This window comes from Struthio camelus, chromosome 3 (genome assembly GCF_040807025.1).
Source record: "Struthio camelus isolate bStrCam1 chromosome 3, bStrCam1.hap1, whole genome shotgun sequence".
Lineage (NCBI taxonomy): Eukaryota > Metazoa > Chordata > Aves > Struthioniformes > Struthionidae > Struthio > Struthio camelus.
The window spans coordinates 90924277-90945041 of NC_090944.1; the positions used below are offsets into that span (position 1 = coordinate 90924277).

General features: G+C 39.3%; 1 protein-coding gene across 7 annotated transcripts in view; it reads right to left on the minus strand.

Moving 5' to 3' along the window:
• The window catches only part of DISC1 (DISC1 scaffold protein), a 204739-nt gene that overhangs the window by 137193 nt on the left and 46781 nt on the right, over positions 1 to 20765 (minus strand). For all 7 annotated transcript variants that reach the window (XR_011140295.1, XR_011140296.1, XM_068939028.1 and 4 more), the window contains one exon: positions 2973 to 3120. Coding sequence is in view for 5 of the 7 variants with exons in the window: in XM_068939028.1 (XP_068795129.1) it covers positions 2973 to 3120 (148 nt within the window). In the remaining 2 variants the exon portion in view is untranslated. The remainder of the gene's footprint in view (positions 1 to 2972; positions 3121 to 20765) is intronic.

Consider the following 20765-nt stretch of genomic DNA (forward strand, 5'->3'; position numbering starts at 1 on the left):
AAAAATCTCTTTTAGACAGAAGTTTAGAAACTTGCCAAAGCCCTTTTTGCAGCTTCTGTCAGTTTTTGAAGCCCACACTAGAGATCATCTGGAGTGTTTGCTCCATGGTGCCAAATTTTACTTCACTTTTGCACAGTGAGTTCTTTTAAAATCACATCTCACAGTGGTCGGTAAAGCCCTCAGCTGTAAATCTTTACATGATTTGATCCCAAGGTAATCAGTGCATTACATTAAGTGTCAAGTTTCTAATCAACCTCTCAAAATCCACCTGCAAACGATGCAAATCTATTTTCTCATGCATATTCCTGCACGAGGGCCTGCGCAACTGCACGGACAATTGCATTTCTGAATCCGTATCTACAGGCACATACACGTATTTCCACACAAAGGGTAGAGATGCATTTCAATACCTTGTTAAAAACATTGTCTCAAAGGAAGGACGTTTTTGAAGTACGATTTCCCGTCGCAGTCTTGCAAAATAAACACATTCATGCCACACACAAAACATGCATCACAAGTCTGGTTTACCATGATTAACCACACAATTATGATCTCCACGCACAGATGTTTATCAAGTGCGTAGACCAAAAGATTCATGTCTTTTCTGCAGGACACATGCATATTTTACTTCCTCTCTACGGATTGAAGAGCACGCGAAAAAAAATAGCAACAAAAAAAAAACCCTCGTTCTAACATAAACAGCATTAATACTTAAACAAAATGGATACGATGACCGTGTATCAGTATTTCTGCAATAACAAAATAGAACAAAGAGCCATCTGTGTGGGGGGTGCCAGGCCATCACTGTGCATGTGCCCTTACGACTCCAGCCAACTGCAATTCCCAGCAGCTCTGAAGCATTCTTCTGTTAGTAAGAGCTGCACCTTTTGGAGAGCTATGTGCAATAGAAATTTCTGACTGGCTGATGAAAAATTGAGGAACGTTTCATGAAAAACAAAGATTGTTCTCAGAACCTCCTTGGAAATCACATATACTGCCATCTACCTGGCAGTTAGGAAACAGACACAAGATCTCTGATCTCGCCAAACCCATGTGCCTATGCTAAACATTGCTTGTATCAGCTGCCCACAGCATCCCATGTTGACACTTAATGTGTCCACCTAAAATCTCTTGTCTCATATTTTAATAGTGCAAAACAAAAGCAGGACAAGAATTTGAGTCCTGTGTATTAAACAAATAACCCACCATACACGTTTTTCATTGAAGTTCTTCAGCGTTAAGGAGGACAGACTGGCCTGACTACAGCAAAATTACAATGTTGTAGTCTTCAGGGACTAGCCTGACTCATCTTTTTCATCTTCCAGGGGGAAAGAATGATCTTTGATATCTTGGTTTTGTTCTGATTCAGTATGAAACAAAGACAGAAATCTACAAGTTCTCCATGGAAGAAGCAGCTCTGCTTTCTATCCTGTCCTGCTTACAAATACTGCTGGCATAGAAACATTTTAAACACCTCCATCAAAGAGAAAGCGTATGCTCACTCCATCAACAAAAAGGTCAGACTGCAGACAAAGTGGTGTGAAACACTAATGAATCTAATAATCTAATCTAAACACTATGACTCTAATAATAAAACAAAAATGAATCTAATGAGGAAAAAAGAAGGGGTGACAGACACAACAACAACAATAGTCAAAGTCTAGCTCAAAGAGAGGAGTGCAGGCAAGGCAAAAAGGTGAAGAGTAAGAAGATAATCATCTGACCCTGAAGAATGGCACTGCTCTTAGACCTGTGCAAAGAAAAGAATTACAGATACAATCATCAGAGGAACAGGAACAGTGTCATTATAAATAAATAAATATTTCAAGCAGCCTGCATATTTTAAGGATGCTCAGTGAATCATTTTCTACGACATTAAAGCAAATACTGCTTCTAAAGCCAAAAACATTATTACAAATTAACGCATAAAGGGAACACATCTTAATGTCAAAACACACAACATTGTATCCTAATCTTTATGGAACCGTAAAACAGCTTCTTAAGGGATCAGAAGGTAGAAGGAAATAGTCCTGAGGGAACGCAGTCAGTTTTAAATACGTCTCATTACTAAATACAATAAATAGAGGCTAAAAAAGGCTTAAAAAAATTAGTCGATAACCTCTCAATAAAATCGATAAAGTTATCTCTATGGATTTTATCTACTTTTCACATACATAAAAAATACACCCAAATTTACTGACTAGCATACTGCAGACTTTATAAATGCTGGCTGCCAGAAAACAAAAGGGGTTTTTTTTGTTTTATTTTTCATTTGTGCTATAGCATTTGAGAAGAACTTCCAATACTTAGGTAGAACCTTATTATTTTTAACAAATTTAACCAGTAGCGTAGCTGAAGAAAGACCCAGAAATACAGATGACTTTCTTCCTAAGCTAACTACCTCCCTTGGGTCATCCAATGAATCTCACGTTCCCTCCGCCTTTGTAGTTGTTATCCCTTCAAGGAAACACTGAGATGTTTTGTGACTTTGTACAGTGCTGAGCACATTACTGCCACTTAACAAATGATGCATAAAAGGAGGCTCCCAAAGGTCTATGCATCTCAGAGAAGAATCTGTTTTTACTTGATATTTAAATGTCCATCCATTGCCTGAAAATGAGCATCAGAATTAACTCCATGGGGAACCACTGCTCAGGCTGCCCTGCTGTCGTATATCTAAACTGCTATGTCAGGATTCAATCCCATTCTCACTCAACATCAGTGAGAAAAGATGCATTTAGTTCACCAGTTTATCACGACCAGTCTTTTTTAGGGCAATTCCAAAAGGGTTGTAGGAAAAAAAACCAAAGATTAGATAAACTTTCCTAAGCATGCTCCATGTCTACATGCTAGAAAGTCGTTAAAATTCTGTATTTTTCATAAATTAAAATCTAAGTTTTTCTTTAACTGTATTCATCATTTCAAGAAAAATAGAAGTGCCATTTTGTACAATAAGGAACTAACAAACTTACCGATCTGTGGCCCAGTGCAATGCTGCTTGAACTTGGGTAACAAATCTGTCCAAAAAACTGCTAATTGAAGGATGTCTTGAAGGAAGTTGAAATTTTAAAGAATTTTTCTCTTTCTCCAGCTCTTCCAGTTTTCGTCTAAATTTATCAGCTAAACATTAAATTACAAAAAAGTTGATGTTACTTAACAGTGACAAAAAACATTCTATTTTTCCTGAATAGGAAAAAAGACTGATCAACAAAAAGTAAAATCCACCTCACAGACAGTGCTTTCCCTTTTGAGAAAATATTTCAGTCTACTTTCCTCTAGGTTGAATTACTAAGACTACAATGGATAACATCAGATAGCCAGAATGCTGTACTACTTTATTCTGTGATAATGACAGAACAGCAGGCTTCCCACCACTTTCACAGAGTTTTAATTTGGTAAGCCTCCAAAGATTTTGCTCACAGTTATCATCCCAACTCTTTCCCTAGAGTAACGGCTCTGTACTGAATTCCAAGAAAATTCCTACTCCTCACTGCTCCAGTTTTAAACGAATCATAGACGGCAGTTACATGTCTAAAATTGACCTTTTACAAAACAGCATTGTTATTAGATCAAGAACTGCAGAACCAGCTATATCTTAGCAGTACGTTTCAGCAGAAAATGCACGTGCATTTACAGGAATTTTAACAATTGTCTCATTCTAGGCTCTCCTGAATTATGCCTAGTTTGTCATCCAGCAAAAGGATTTACTTTCAACCTCAAGTAAAAGTAACAGGAGTCCTGAAAGAGTGCTTTGATTCTACCATAGCTCTACAAGTTTCTTAGAGTAAACGCTTCTCTACATAAATTAGTCCTTACTTTGACTTCTTTCCCTATGTATAAAACAAATAAATATAGTTCCAAGTACAGAAGATTATTTCTGGTATGTTTATTCTCTACTGCTATGGTGCAAGTATATCAGCAGAATCATTACACATGATAGAAAACAAACCTTGTTGATCCAAGCCAGAACACCTTTGATTACGTATTAGTCAAGTCTGAGAGTTCTGAGCTAGTCCGCAAATGGAAAACCTTTATGATTCAGTACTTTTCTTGTGACATTGCTGTCTACAATTTTTGTGATTAGCACTCCTTCTCTTTTAACGTTTTCAATACAGTACATTACTATCGGAATAAGATCCATTCCTGCACGCTCTTTACTGCCTATTTTCTTTCTTTATCCTCAAAAGAGGGGTTGTTTACCTTTGCTCATTTAGTGAAATTACTCATTTTTACAATAATCTATCATTAGTATTGATCTCCCTTCTGCTTCTGTGGGGATGAGGTGGAATAAAGACAGCTAACTTGTATTAATGAGACTGCCTGAACACTAAGGGATAAATCTTTTCCCCAGGTCAGCAGACCATTACCAGGAACAGTCATTCCAGTGTAATTAAAATTATGTTGTTATTTCTTTTTTTCTTTTTAAATCATAAAACGTGGCCAGAAGGTTCTCGCGGAAATCAGCACCACGCAATTTACTGCAAGGAACAGGCTTTGTTCCAATAACCTTAGTGTACACCTGCATGTGTGCACAATTTCCACAAAGCAGAAATACATTTTCTTTGGTAGAACTGGGACTGATCAAGTCCACTCCATCCACTGCAGTAATGTTACGATCCCGAGCACGCAAGATCTCTCTGCTGATAGCCTGAGCTATGTTTTTGTTGTACAGTCTGGACGTGGACCACTGCAGCCACGACCACTGCCAGTTTTGCTGGCAGCTCCGATCTGTCCTGTTCAATACTTCAGTTAGCCCTAAAGTTGCTACCCTGAGCTTTGTTCAGTGTTAAGCATCATACTTAACTGTCAGACTACATGCCAGATGGAGGAAAGCAGAACTGCTGTGTCCTTTTGATTCTCTTAGAGTTTCTTGAGCCCTTGTTTTGGACTGTAGCACCTGCCCACCACATTGATGTGCACATGGAGGGACTGTATTCTTAAGGAAGCAGTAGGTGCAGCAGGAACTGCAATGTTCATTAGCATTTTTGGGGTACCATCTATCTAAACCTCCAAGAGAACAAATAGATGATTGTGGCATTCCTCCCCTTTATACCCATTGGCTGAGAGTACCAGAAGGTGTTTGCACAGTCTAATACACCGTTTTTACATAGGGAGAGAAAAAATAATTGTGCACGTGTCAAATCTGTACCTAAATTGATATCCGTGCTGGCACAAAAAGTCTTGAAGTATCATCACTGTCAGGCATGTAACACTGCTTTCTCATAGGGGTCATGAATAACTAACTGTAGCTGGTTCCAGATTCTCACACTGAGAATCTAGCCCTAGATAATTTGCTCCATCCCAGGCTACCATCTTTACCCTACAGAGTCCATTCACCCCTGCTGCTTATTTTTCAAACCATTTGATTTGGCTTCATGCGAGGAGAAAGGTGAACATGAAATTTCTTCACTATAGAATACAAAAAAGAACTAGTTCAGAAATACATTCCCGCCATCCCTACCATCACATGGAAACTGCACAACAAACTGCCATAACACAGCAGATGTGAAGACTGTGGAAAAAATAACGCTCAGACTCTACGAAGAATTTGGCAGCAAGTGGGGACGGAAGGAGGGATACAACCATTCCTGGCGTTTATCGCCTTATTAGGGAGCACAAGGCATATGCACGCATAGTCTTTTGGACATAAGTATTTAACACAAAACCCCTCATACCCCCCCATCAGGAGGATACACAGTGACAGACTCTCGGAAGAAACAGATTCTCATGGACCGTTCTACCATTAGACTATTAGATTGTTCAAGGATGTGTTTTCTTGATCCTAAACAGGAGCCTTGACACCAAAAACATGAGAGAATTGCCACCCACCAGCTCCTGCACACCTCAGCTATGGTTTAGTAAGTAGGACTTCTGCGGCTGCTAGAGGCTAGAAAAGTGTAGTACCTTGTCCCCTTGACATCAGTGGAGATGCATGTAGGCAAAAGAAAAACAGAACTGAGATCCAAACAAGGCCCAAAGGAAGGCAAGGTGCTGTACATGCATTCTGACACAGAAATGCTCCATATGCCCTCCCTGACCCCAGCCACATGGCATGAACCAGAAATTAGGGCAACGGCATCTCCTGACTCTTGTAGGAAAGTCTTGAGTTAATTTTCTTTACCTAGGGCTCTCTGTCATAGCAGATGTGGCAGACGAGTGACAGCAAACAGTGGACAACGGTTATCATCAGCAGAGGAAAGGAGTTTTGGACAAGGATATATGAGCTTTTATCTTTATCTTTTACAGACAAAAGAAGGCAGTAAGGAAATCCCCAAGAGCCAAGCCAAATCAGAAAGTCTACATAGAACAGCATCATACAGACTTGTTGGCTTCAGGTCAGAAGCAATATATAGCCAGAACCCCTTCAAATGTGTGTAAATGCACACATTCATCTAGGAGGAAATTCTGGAAAGAAACGCCAGGTGATCTTGGATGATAAAGAATAGGTAGGGCTTTCCTCCTTAGGTCATCTCTGAAACCCCTATTTGTCATAACTCCACAGGTCCAGATGAGACTCCCGAGCCAGTATTTTGGAAAGAAAAGAAAAAGAAAAGAAAAGAAAGATTAGCATTTGCATTTTATGTGAAATTTCAAAGACAGTCATCAAAAAAACACTATTACAAAGAGAAAAGGAAGGATTAGATTTTGATCAATGACCTCAGAATGCCAAAACACGCAGGAATACCTCCCTTTACTCAAACCTCTCACTGCTGGGCTCCCTGTTCTTCAAACTGCAAAGTAAGCCACAAACAACGGCTTAGGGAGAAGGGAGAAACTAGATAATGTTTGAGCTGATATCTTAAATAATGCATGAAAATATGGGACCATTCTGAGAGATTCACATGAAAGGAGTCAGAGGTACTACTGTGACCGAAAAATGAGGAGTTAACAATACAGGTTACATAGGTATTCCACATGATAAAACCCAGCTGCTCCTGGAGAAGGCACACTGGTTTTCTCCTCTGTACCCAAGGCAAGCAGTTGGAAAACTTGCACTGAAGAAGCAGTGGATCAATAAAATCCATGTTATGATACTTTAACTCTTTCTTCAACATAATTATGCTAACCCTGTGTTTGCGTCCAGCTGTTTCATCGTTCTATTCTTAAGCATCCTAGGCCTAGGAACTGAGGCTATTTTTGGAAGGAAAATAGATGAGTGAATCCACATGCCAATTCATTTTCTCTCTCTCTCTCATTAATTCTTGGCTGCATGCTGCTTTATATATTCCAGTCTACATGGAATTCAATTAGTTTCTACTAACAGACATTTCTAAATAATTTGTTCCAATGGTATTTTATAAACTGCATTGCTGGCCATATCCACTTGTAATCCCTCAAAACTAAATGATTGTTTATCCTTTCAGCATCGTCATTAGGGGTTATGTTCAAAGAGACTCCAGCACCACCAAACTGAACATCGCAACACTCAGTTTTTAGGCTCTTCTCTCAGAAAGGAGACCCCTCTGTTTGACCTCGCTGATGACTTTAGCACATGGAGAGATGAAGGCACCTCGAAATGCCAGCTGCTGAGCAGGGAACCATGCAAATAAGGCTCATCTCAGTCCAGTTTTCAATGCTGCAGTTCAAGAGAGATTTGGACCAAGCAGAAGTAATGGAAACAATCCTAAGTCTAGCAAATATGATATGTGAAAAAGGATGCAATAAGCAGGGTTCCTTAATCTAGTGGAAACGGGCACTAAGGGGAAGAACTTTCAGTACTAGTACGTATTAAGAAGCTGCAAAGAGAGAGGTAACAAAACACTTTTCACATCTAAGGAGAACTTGAGTCCTCAGTAACAGACATGAGATACAGCAAAGGAGATCACGAAAAACATTACAGATGGCAAAACACTAACTGCTTGGAAGAGCCAGGGAATCTCCATCAGTGGGGAGTTTCAGGTCAGACAAACATCTGTCAGGAATAGCTTAGGCATAGTTTTTAAGGTTGAGGTCAGCAAGATCAACTGAACATGTTCTTGTTGAGATCCCAACAAGACCATGTCCTCTTGAGATCCCTTTCCACCATACTTTCTAGAATTTCTTAGCCAAGAAGCAGTCACAGGAGGCCTTTGCTATTCATAAGCCAACAGACTTCATTTTAGTCTTTTAAGTGTATTATTCCAACACAGAAAAGACCTTCATAGAAACCCAGAGCTCACGGATGAATTGAGATACTGAAGGAAACCACACACACTTAAAAATATACATCACAAACAAATGGACTTTGTTCTTCTATCCCATACTTCACCTTAAAGTAATAGTCATTTAAAATACAGTTTACATGAAAAAAGCAACTTCCCCATTTGATGACGTAACATGATAGACATATATGGCATGTGTTTACTGTTCTTAAATGAAGGAACTTCAGTGTATGCAATATGTACTGTATTATGGAAAAGTGTTCTGAAATAAGGCATAATTCTCTTTACCAGTCTTTTATTTCACTGTATTCTGTTGCTGACTTTTATCACTGCAGCATTCCTACGGATACCTCAGTTGAAGCACACTACTTCTGTCCAAATAGCAAAAGACAATCTTTAAATTACCCTTCATCCCAATCAGTTGCTGTCTTGTGCACTTCAAACGTTCCTTTCATTTTTAAAGCTAACCAAGGGTAGAGACCTGGAAGATGCTGACTAACTGCGGTTCTCAATTAAACAGATAGTGGCTGAAGAAAATCTTTGTCTCTCAGGATCATGTTTTGTAATAGCTTTGAGCAAAGGAAGTAATTTCCATAATTTTTAATTGACCATATGAGAACATCTGGCTACCTCTCTGCTTTTTACATATTTCAAGATTTTTTTTTTTTAGCTCCCATGAAGACCAATTTTGTTTTTTGAGACATGTTTATTATCATTTAGAAACATTTAAGATGGCCATCACAGATAGGGTAGAACCTTATTTGCTACATAACACATATATTTATGCTCTTTGCTGATAAGTGGGAAGATGGTTAATCATGCTGTTCCACCAACTGCTGGAGAGTTATATCAAGAAAGTGTCTCTTCAGCTAGTTCAGCTAGAAAACATCATTTGATTCTGCCCCGTAATCTTGCAAATAACCCCTTCCCTCTTTCCTTCACCCTGCATAAAATCTGAAGGATCTAAAACAGAATTTATGCAGAGTTTAGATGTGTAAAACCAAAACTGCAGTCCTGAAAACATTTGCTTATTTGCTACATATTTCCAGAGCCAGCTAACCTTCCCAGTATTCATTTTCCTAAAACCTTAAAGCTTCCATGATGACTGAAGTGCTTCTCCATACTCAGTCTCAAAAGTATTTCTTTGTTACCTATTTTGTAAGAACTAAAGAATTCCCAGAATCTGATCCAAAGATCCCTCTAGCATCCTGTTTCCAACTGCACACAGTAGCACGCCTGTAGAGAGAAGACTGAGAAGGAGGGTACAAAGTGTTCCCTTACCTTGGGACTCGTTCCCAGCCTCTAATACTTATCAGATGAAAGACTTCCTGAGCAACACACTACTCCTCCTAGACCATTGCTTTTTAAAAAAAAAAAAAAAATCACCAGTGGGTAGACGTCTATCCACAAGAAATTTCTCTCTTCTCTTTTCTGAGGCTATCTATGCTTTTGGTTTCTAAAATATCCTATGAAAGAGAATTTCAAAATGGAATTATGAGTTATGTAAGCACATAATCCCTCTATTAATTTTATACCTAAAGTCCGATAATCTTGCCATTTGTTCCCTAATTTTATACTGTGACTATAACAAACCATTCCTTCTTCACTCTCCCTGTCCAATAATAATTTAGACATCTTTGTGTCCAACCTGCACCACTCCTTGCCCAAGACAGACTTTTATCAGCTCAAGCAATGCTACAAGGGCTGGGAAGCGTGGAGGCTAACGGGAAGCTTGAATACGTGACTGAAATACAGCTGGATAACAGACTAGCAAGCAAGAAGCCTACAGCCCAAGGACTAGCGTTGGTCTCCTGCCAAAACTGTTTACAGAGGAACATGCAGACCAATCAACGTCCAAATATGACGTGTAACGACATGTTCTGTGAACAGAACTCAAGGCACTACAAACAACTGGAGTATGCACGTGTTTTTAATTTAAGGATAAAGTAATTAACCAATTAACAGTGCTAAACAGATGCATGGCAGAAGATATTAAATTCCTTGCAAGTCCTAACTTTCTGGATATACATACAAGGGAGCTTTAGGTTATATTTGGATTGTTGGACCGCTAGCCCTCACCATGTGCTCTCTGGTCACCAGTACTCAGCAAAACCCTTGCTACTTTCCACTCACCCCTGCACATGAAAACATGAAAACTAGCAAAATAAACCCAGTATGGAGTCAAGCTGCCCATCCAGGCAGGGCTGGCTCCAAGAAGGCCTGGGGCTGGGGACACACGGGCTGGAGGAGCCCGTTGGAGCTACAAGAGCAACGGCTGTACCTCAGAGCTATGCCTACCCTGCTAACTATGTGGACTAACAGGAGCATATCTGCAGAGTGAAACCGTTGGTACTGAGGACACACTGTCCACATTTCAGAGGGTCTTACTTCAAACTAGGCTTAGTGTAATGCCAGCTAAGTTGGACCCTTGGAGCACATCTTCACATTTTGTTTTATCTGAAAGGAAACCAGTTCTTGTGCTCCAAGACTGCTCTACAATGCAAAGCAAAACACAGTAAATATGACAATTGGTAGATTCCCTTCAAAAGCACACATCCATTCTGAACCAAAGAGTTATTTGGGCCAAGGTCCCTGGAATACATCTGGCAGTCAGGGAAAAAAATTGCTCCTAGAAAGTACAGAAAATAGAGGCTATCATTTTCCAGACAAGGCCACATCCCCTTCATACCACGTTCTTCCTGTTTTGTGCTCAGATGAAGAAAGGCAGACAATGGCTGCTACAGCATAATGCATATGAAAATGTCCTGTTTACCTAACATCACTTAATTTTCCCATTCCAATCAAAGCAGCAAGTTTGTGAAATTCAGAACTCCAGTCATGTGCTCCTGAACTAAGAAGACTACCTTGAAGAATAGCTGAGTAAACTGAAATCCTGGCCTTCGAACATCCTTTGGAGTCTGAAGCAACTGCTTAAGAATTCACCTTGAAGCTGAAGGGTCAAAATCCATATAAAGTGCTAACCACATTCTGTAATTTTTTGTTTTGCTCATATTTCTCATCGTTGTTTGGTACTCTTACTCCAGGCAATACACTCTTCTAATTCCCACTTTACCCTATTAAGATGCTAGACGGATGTTTGCCCCTGATTCTGATGCTATTTAAAGTTAAAAGAACAGTAATCTGAACAGTATAAGAGAACAGTAAATCGAATGTGATGACAGAACGACTCTTAGAAGAATCAAGAAGAAAGCTTTAGGCCTTTGGCAGCTTTAAAAGTTCCATAAGAAGAACGCTAGCATAAAGAAGTTTAAGAGTTGCAACAACTGCATCATTTGATGACTCTGGAGAGCAATTTCTGCCTTTTCTTTTTAACTCCTGGTCAACGCTCACTCTGTCCACTGCAGATAGACAAAAAAAGAAACGTTTGAGGACTCTCTATGGTGTTAGAACACCTAAGTGGATCATTTCCAAAGAAACTCTAGATATTATTTATCAGGAATGCAAGTCTCCCTTTCCCATGAATAAGGGCATTACTGCTCCTTTATTGAACGCTGAAGAAGAACATGGACTGTACTGCTTATCCTCTGAACTTTAAGGGCCTCACTAACGTACAGAGCATAAAGCAGCTACAAACACCACAGATGGCAGGCGCTTTAAAAAAAACAAACAAACAAATTTTGAAATTAATGCTTGAAAAGAAATCAAATCAAAACACTAAAACAACGATTAAGGATATACTAACCTGTTCACATTAACCCATGTCAGTTTTCCTAAATGTCTGTCCTACAAAGTTGATACCAGGGAAAAAAGTAGAAGGATCACAAGAGGCTTTGCCTTCCTCCATTGCAACAGGAATTTTCCATAAATTTTCCATAAATATATTCCTTCCACCACCCAAGAGAGAAGAGAGGGCCCCAAAGTCACAGGTACTCTTTGCGCTCACGCTAATCTCTTCAGCTATTCTCTTTTTAAATGTTTTTACCCAGCTTTAAGCACTCTTCTCATCATCATCACTAAACACAGGCCAACACCCTTTTCCCACAGTGCTTTTCTATCACCGAATCCCTGGGAGGTAGGAAATGCTACCTCTTCTTTTGAGATGGGGAGCTGAAATACAGGGTATATTAATGACAAAGCCACGCATGAAATTTGTGCCCGAGCCCTTATTTCAGTCTAAATCTCCTGAATTGCCAGACAAACCCAATGCACTAGAGTACCCAAGCACCACAGCAATGATTTCAGGTCACATTTGATGTGGCAAGCTTCCCTGGCTGCATACAACATTTGCTGCTTACCATCTCTTTCCTATCAGAAAGAGACTGTTACACATAAAATGGAGGGACAAGGATGGGAGGAAGGAAATCTGGTTCTCTAAATAGCCCCGACTACAAAAGCAGTGGAGAGCACTGTCTAAATGGTTTCTCACAAGGAATTCGCAAGCAGATTCTTTGTCTTCCCACAAGCTCTGTATTTTTCCCCACCATGTCCACACCAACTGCAACCCAGAAAATTGCTGTATCCTTAACACATATGTAACATTTCAGAATTTAATGTATAGACTGTTGGTGCCGTAGAAGAGTTAGGCGCCTGAAAAGACAAATACAGACATGTTATAGCTGTTATAAATCATACAGAAGGAAACCCGACACACTGGCAGATATTGACTTTTCCCCTTTAATTCACATCAAGTTTGAGAGTATTCATTTAGGCTTTGAACACAAAGTGAAATTCTCAGAAGTTTCAGAGAGGCCTCTTCAAACCACAACACTAATCTTCCTACCTAGGGTTTACATTTCAACTTTGTAAAGTCTATGCTGTATGTGAAACTTCTTGCCTGAAGGGCACCAGTGCAAGCCTAGCGCAGACTTGCGGCCTAAGCTGTGAGCAGCATCCCTATCTAGGAGAACACGCACAGCAGCCCCATCACTAGCACATTGCCACGGTGATCTGTAACATGTTCTCTCTGTCTTATTAATATTAATTAAACTGAGTAGTGATTTACGGGCACAAGCTATAGGTCTCAGTGAGTTTCATGAGGATGTAGTATAGTTACTTCAAGCTTCAGCAGGAAGATCAGTAAGGAGGAAGCCGGAGGGGCCCTGCCAGCAGGCCCACGGCAAAGCAAGTGACGAGCACCCAGTGGGAGGCATCAGGATACTCAGAGGGCTGATTCATCTCAGAAGTGATTTGGTCAGTGTTAGAAAAATGTTGCTTTCCCATGTTTCTTTCTCATTATTACCTGACAGCTGATATAGGCTGCATTACCCTCCCAGCTGTTCTTTCTAGGCTGAGTTTTAAGGCACATCAGGACTATCTGGATAAACCTACATTGCAATTTCCTGTAACATGACTATCCTATGAGCAAAGTAATTATTATTTGCTACTATCACCTGTCAGAGGAGTCTCAGTCCTAGGCCAGAACCCAATCACAGTAGACACACACGCAGCAAAAAAAGCAATTCCTACCCCAGTAAACTTACAATCTAAACAAATTACAACTGAAAAAGAAATGGGGAAGACAAAACAGCAGACCCGCAGTATGGGTCAAAATAACACATAGTATTTTTAGCATACCAGCAACTTAATCTCCATTGCTCTTTATCTGCTACTTCAGAAAAACATTACATTTTAATAATATTTTAAGAGCGACATTTTTAATAGAGCTTTTTGTACTTGTAAGTGTTTTATATTGCAACATAAACTAGTTACTTTCATAATTTTCTAAATGCTGTAGTAATTACTACCTTTATTTAAAATTTAAAAACTACCTAGGAGGTGCATAAGAGTTGCTGAAATAATGAATAATTTGCAGTATGCGACAACCCATTACTCATCTTTACAACTGCATTAAAGTAATGGTACAATTCTATACAGTGTCTACCCCATACAGACATTATCTTCAGATTTACTGAATTTGTAAATTGTTTCAAACACTGTAAAGATTTTAATGTATCAGGCATTTTTTGGAGACATCACTTCTGTTTTAATCAATTTACAGTACAAAATAAACAATGCCTGGTTGACTGTTTGCTTTTTATATTCTGTTGTAGGCATCAAATTTTCAATGAAACCACTGAAGCATCTGTATTTCCAATATGATTTAACAGCAAAATAATTTACAATAACATCAAAAGATACATTAGAAGAAAAAAAAAGCTGATTGCTGGTGCACTTTATTTGATATCAATACTATTTTGTAAGCAGTGCTGACAGTACTGTCACTACATTTGAAATTGTACAGAAATAAAGAAAAACATGTCCTGCTAATTCCAGGCTGAATCTGCATTTAAAAAAGTATGGATACATAGCACAATGATAATCTCTATTCCGAATTAAATTCTGCTCTTAAAAAGATCATTCAAGACAGCGAAGCTAGAATAAATCGACACAAAGCTTATGGGCTTGCAACACAGCTCTTTCTTCTATTGGAGATGGCTGAGGAAGAACTTTGGGAAAGGTTTCCAGTCAGTACAGTTCACATACATGAACAACTGTCAGCTATATACTAATTTCAGCTCAGAAGGAATCAATCCCAATCCACTACATCCCCTTCTTTGCTCCAAAAATCTGTAAGCCGACATCTGCCTTTCTTCACTGTCTCCAAATAAGTGCAACTGGTCAATTAGAAGATGGACCAGTCAATTAACAGAGGAAAAAATGCAACACTCTACAGTCAACTGCATTATTCACTGTGTTATTGTGACATCAGTCATTTTTATAAAGCAAGTTTTAAGCACTCTACAAGGAATAAAAACATCTGATGGACGATGCCTGGGCTTTTACATCAAAGATTTTATAACTAAAGACACAGCCAGGTTATGTTGGTGGGGGTTTTTTTTGTTTGTTTGTTTTTTGTTTTTTTTTTTTTTTACTAGTCTCTATTCAAGCACATTTTGCAGATTTAAAGTTCTGTGTTCCAGCTGTCAGACAAAGAACAGGCTCCTTTTGTTATTTCCTACCTTGAATATACAGAGAATATCATCCTAAAACACACTGTCTGAAATAAATTTGTTTTTGCAATAGAAGTCCAAAACTACCACAGATAATATAAAGAGCATTACATAAAGGTTTATCTTAGTATTTTAAAAAGCCATACTGTAAAAATGGACAACAAAGCAGCATAAATTGAAGGCTAAGAAACACCAGTGAGTAGGTGTAGAATTGCTTTAAGTTTGAAAGAAAGTAGCACAGATTTTATAATACAGAGTATATTAATTTGTGCAACGTCCCCATTGACTACCCTATGTAAAGAAATAAGCTTGCAGTTTCAGCTAAGTCACCAGCTAGAGATCAGCATAACCAAAACCAAAATGCAATTACACAACATTATCTTCCTTCTGCAGCATGGCATACTGATAAAAACGCATCAAACATTCTCTCTTTTTTACAGAATGAATATTACATACAGAGAACTATAAAGAGAATATAAATACACAAACAACCCCAAACTGATTGCCCTGAAAACTTCAGTGGGAAACTCTACAAGGAAACTTGAAGTTTTGCTCTAGAAACAAAAAGGGGAGAAAGTAGATAAAGGAAGTCTTTGTGGTAACTGAGCTGAAAACAGTGCATCCATTCATTATGGATAAGGACTGGGATGCCAGAATACTGCTTTTAGTTAAACAAAATCTTTTTTTGCTCCCTGTGTTTCCCTTCACAAGTTCCCACAACAGCGCTCAATGTTTTATCATATTCCAGGTCCCCACTCTCACACTTAATATCTCCAATACACACATCTGCTAATTTCTGCTCTTGCCTTTCCGTTCTTTCCTTATCTCTGATGCCGTGCAGATATTAAAACTTCACCTTTGAATTAATTTGATGCCCTTTCTCAGTGCTTTGGGTAAGTAGACGCTAAACCAAAAAGAATTTAGATTCTATTAAAGATGCCAGCTTAGTTCAGTCTAGATACTTTTCCAATTTCTATCATCCGTCACTGTTCTGGCTTCTAGAAGTTATTCTGTCGCACTTCATCCAGAAGAGATCATATTTTAAGAAAGAAAACAATAACAGAGAACAGTTTACAACATTTGAGATTTGTTCTCAGACTATTTTGCTTCCTCATAAATCAGGATCAATTCACAGCTTTCTAAATTTGATCAGATCCAATAATTTCTGCAGCTCCAATAATTTGCAGATCCAATAATTTCAGAATTCAATGACAAAAGACACCACACCATTTAAACACAGAATAACTGCTGACTGTTAACAAATGGTGTCTTATGTCCCTTCCTTGTGAACTTGAACCCAATTCCCTTCCCGCTCTGCAGCAACTGAGAGGCACCCTTACCACAGTTTCTCCCTCCTCTGTTTCTCTGCCCTTCAGTCCTATTCCCTTCACACACTTTCCATTTCAGCTAGCAGTTTAGTCTCCTTTCTTTCTTGAACGCAGTTTGGGTTCCTCTTGAATTTCTGATGGATTTACAGTGACACTGACAGATTTTGACAGAGATTACACTGCTAGATTTAGACACACCTCGATCAATAATACTCTTTTGCCCCTCACCACACTCCAGGATGTGATCAAAGGTTAGAATTTGGCAGGGCACAGACAGCGTGAGTAAAACAGAGCAAATAAAGCTTTTTAGCTATTTGATCTACGCATGCACAATTTATTAGGGTTGCAGATACTGAGCTTTTGATCGTTTCCTAAATACCATCTTCAACGTTCCTTCCTCAGAACAGCTTTTGGTGCCAATGCATTACATGGGGTAAACACAACCTAATTGAAATCATTTTGGGCACAGTGACAACTGTAGTTTGAGCTCGCAACTCTGGAAGGGGGAAAAAATGATAGGTTACAAGCTCCTACTTGACAGCCTTTTTTTTTTTTCAGGAAGCCGTATCGCAAGTATACTTTGTTCAAGTAATGTCAAATTTCAAAATATTAAATATTTCTTGACATATCCACAAGGGATATCAAATTTGGTAAAAATTTCGTAAGTTTCTGGGTTTCAAAATACTGTGAAAAGTAAACCTCTCTACAGAAATGTGACAGTTCAGCTTGAGAACCCAAAGACGTGTCTCCCTACAATAACTGCAGATGAGACACCTCCTCCGCTACATCAAGTTGTACGCCATGTCAGCAGCTTCACAGTTGTGTGCTGCATTGCATTGCAAGTCGCTGCCTTCTGCCCTAACGCTGCTTTCAAACAAAGACTTTTTCCATTCCCTGTGCACACGTTACAACCTTCTCAGTGTCTACTTGTGCTCCTGAATTTTTCTATTGCGTAAAAGCGAGAAGCACCTTCTCTTGACTGGAAGAGAAACCCAAGGGAGACAAACTGCCCCAAGCAGCCTTTACCTTTAAATATTTTCCAAGTCTTCCAAAAAATAATCTTATTCATTTTGTTGCTGAGCGATTATGCTTTCACAATTAGCATATGCCAGCTGCTTAGCAGCAAACATAAAGGGCCCAGGCATCCCTCTAACATAATGGAAGTGATATACTTCCACGAACTGCCATTCATTTAGACCCATCTTAAAACTGAAAAAATTCAACTCAGCAGGTTTTTATTCTAAAAATTACTTTGGCTTCCTGAGCTATTTCCCCTTTTTGTGGCCTGTAAGCCTCTATTTTGAAAGATAAGCAGATCTAACACGTTTTCCTTGAAATGCTAGCTGTGTATTCTACCACATGAGGAAAATAGCCCTGGAAAATTGAGAGGACCACCACAATATCCATTCATTTATAAATGATCCAGTCTATACGACAGGACAACAGGGTGCAGCAAGCAGAGTTGGCAATTCAGAGGCACTGCCTCTCTGATACAGATCTATACCAACGTGCATTATGGCAGTGGGAGAGATAGCACACCCATCACATGCAACCTATTATAGAGGCTTCCAGCCACAATGAAGACGGCAATTTTGACAGGTTTAGGCTTGGAACTGCACAAATTCCACTGCCAAAAAAACCCATACAGAACTAAATAGGAAGCAGGCAACCACACAGAGTATGTGGAGTACGGTCAGGAACAGAGGAAAAGCTTAGATGACTCTCTCAAAGTCCAAAACTCTACAAACAAAACGTTCTAAGAGTGCCTGAAAATTCTCAATTTTTCACTCATCCATCCATCAGAATTTTTATAGAATTCACAGTGGAATCACCAACAGCTCAAATATCTTAACAAAGAACTTTCTGATTTCCCTATAGGGACCTCACAAAACAACCTAGCAGTCTGCTCTGCATTGGAAAGGCTGAAATGAACAAAAGAAAAAAACGAGCACACGCGAGCCTCACCATCATAGGTATTGGTGGTTCTCATAAGTCTCTCAAAACACAAGGCGGGGGGGGAAAAAAAAGGAGTATTTACAGAAATAATCAAGAAAGCGAAACTCTTTAGTTCACAATTTTTTTTTTAATGCACCTAAAAGTATCTACATTTTCAGGCTAAAACAAACAGTGTCAGGATATACAGCATTGTTTCACGGAAAAAAGAGTTTTGCCTACGGCTGTGCTAGATGGCCTGAAGTCACACACTTTGTATTCACTTACGAGCATGAATTCTACAGCACTGTTACATGATCTCGAACAAATAACCCAATTTCCTTCTGCTTCTAGGTCCTCTGTCTGTAAAATGTGGATTGTAACAACTACTCTATAGGGTCCTCATTAGGCTTAATTAACACCTGTGTGAGATCTTCAGATAAAAGCATTGCTAGAATTGCACAATATTAACCACTTTTTGCTTAAGAATTTGTATTATCCCTTTCATAACTTGACCTTTTCTTAGAAGTTAGTGCCCTTTTGTTCTTTTACAGAACTATCTTCCCTATGAAAGACTGTATTACGTCCTGGAGCCTTAATCTTCTCATTTCAAAAGACAAAGTCCAGTCTCTCTTTCCTATTAGGACAAAAGGGATCCTGCAGTCTTTTTTTTTTTTTTTTAATTCACTTCCCCCCTACCTTCCTCCCTTTTAAATACACACACTTAATCTTTTTCATGCTTATGATATTCTTTTCATTCTGGCTCCACAGCTGGCCCTGCTGCCCCAGTGCCAGCACTGAAGTTGTCCAAGCGCTTCACGCATAAAAATTACCCCGCAAAAATACCAACCACTTGGCAAGGCTACACAGAAGGATGTTGGCACAGGTCAGCACAGAGAGGATCAAAAGCTTTTACCCAAGTTCCACAGTCCTTAAACTCCACTTGGGTCCCAATTCAGCAAAGCAGTTAAGCATGAGACAACGCCCCATCGACCACTACGCATGGTTAGTGTCCTACTGGATTGAGTTCCCATAGGAACAGCAGCCACCACTCAATGGCAGCAGCTGCAAAGAAGTTGAACTTCCCCCTGCTTTCTCCTACTGCAGCAGCACGCAGATCCACAGGAAAGCATATTGCATGTCTAACCTGAGGAGAGTACAACAGTTCCTGGTCTTTGTGCTTAGCACAGATACATATCAACATTTTAAATACAGGATCACTGCCTTCTTCCAGCCTGTAATGTCTCCTGCCTGCAGTAAACCCTCCACCTGCTCATCAGAGCTTCCTCTGGCTGGAAATTAAAGCTGCCAGACCGTTATATCTGTTGACTAAGTGCCAGGTGAGAATCAGTCAGGAGGGAACGGGAAAGAAGAGCAGAGTTTGATGGAACTTGAGCCGCAGAGATAAGAAAGGAAGCACTAGCTGGAAATATGGCCCCAGTGACAGAGGTTCATCCTTTGCCAGGCGCTCCTGAATGGCTTCTGAAAAGCAGGTGTCCCAGAAAGGACATGGGATTTGCCATTTCAGTATGAACCCCCGTACAGAAAACGGGATGTCTTCCAAGTGTAATCCTGTTGTACTTCCCTGAATTGCTACTTGGAAACCTGGGCTCTACTTCCAGCCCTGCAGCTGAGCTTTCCACCAACCCCCTGCAAGTATGTAAAATAAATGCATTAATGCCTACTCTTTTCCATAGCACGTGTCAACTGCAAATGAAAACACTGTTAAGAAACATGTTTTTACTAGCAGTTTTACAATAACTAATGCATACCTTTTACATGAGTTACAGTTAAATTATATTGCTACAGTAGAGAATTTTGCTGTGAATTTCACACTATGACAGTACACCTGTAACACCTCAATAGTTTCAAACACATGCTAAAAAGGTGTTCTAGTATAACAAAATAAATATCGCTGCCCAGCATCCCACCTTGATTCTGTCCAGCAGCACCCTCTGCTATTGAAACTGTTTGAGCAGCACGTCTTGGAAATAATGAGTTAGGACTGAATGAACAAAGACAGACAGCAACGACCATAAATTTTTTTCCGAATACCTCCTGCAAATGCAGAAGACTAGCTACTTTCCTCTCCCACACCCATTTGGCTCCTTTTTTTTCTTTACTTTCCATCAAGTGGACAGCTTGAGGAGAACTGTGGTAAAATATGTAGATCAGACAGATGGTATTTGCTGCTCTTTTATGATTCCTGCTGCTTAGTGGTTTTTAAAAATCATGTAATTCATTACTTGAAAACTCTCAGATATATCCTGTGTTCCACTAAAAAATTTGTCTCGTGCACTTATTTTATAAGTGGAATTACTTCTACTTACAGAAAACACCAGAACCTTCAAACCAAGGCAGAAATAAATACCGGAATTATAACAAGAAACCTGAAATAACTGATTGGCATTCTTTCCTTTTAAATTTCTCCTCAAAAGATACAATCCTCTTCC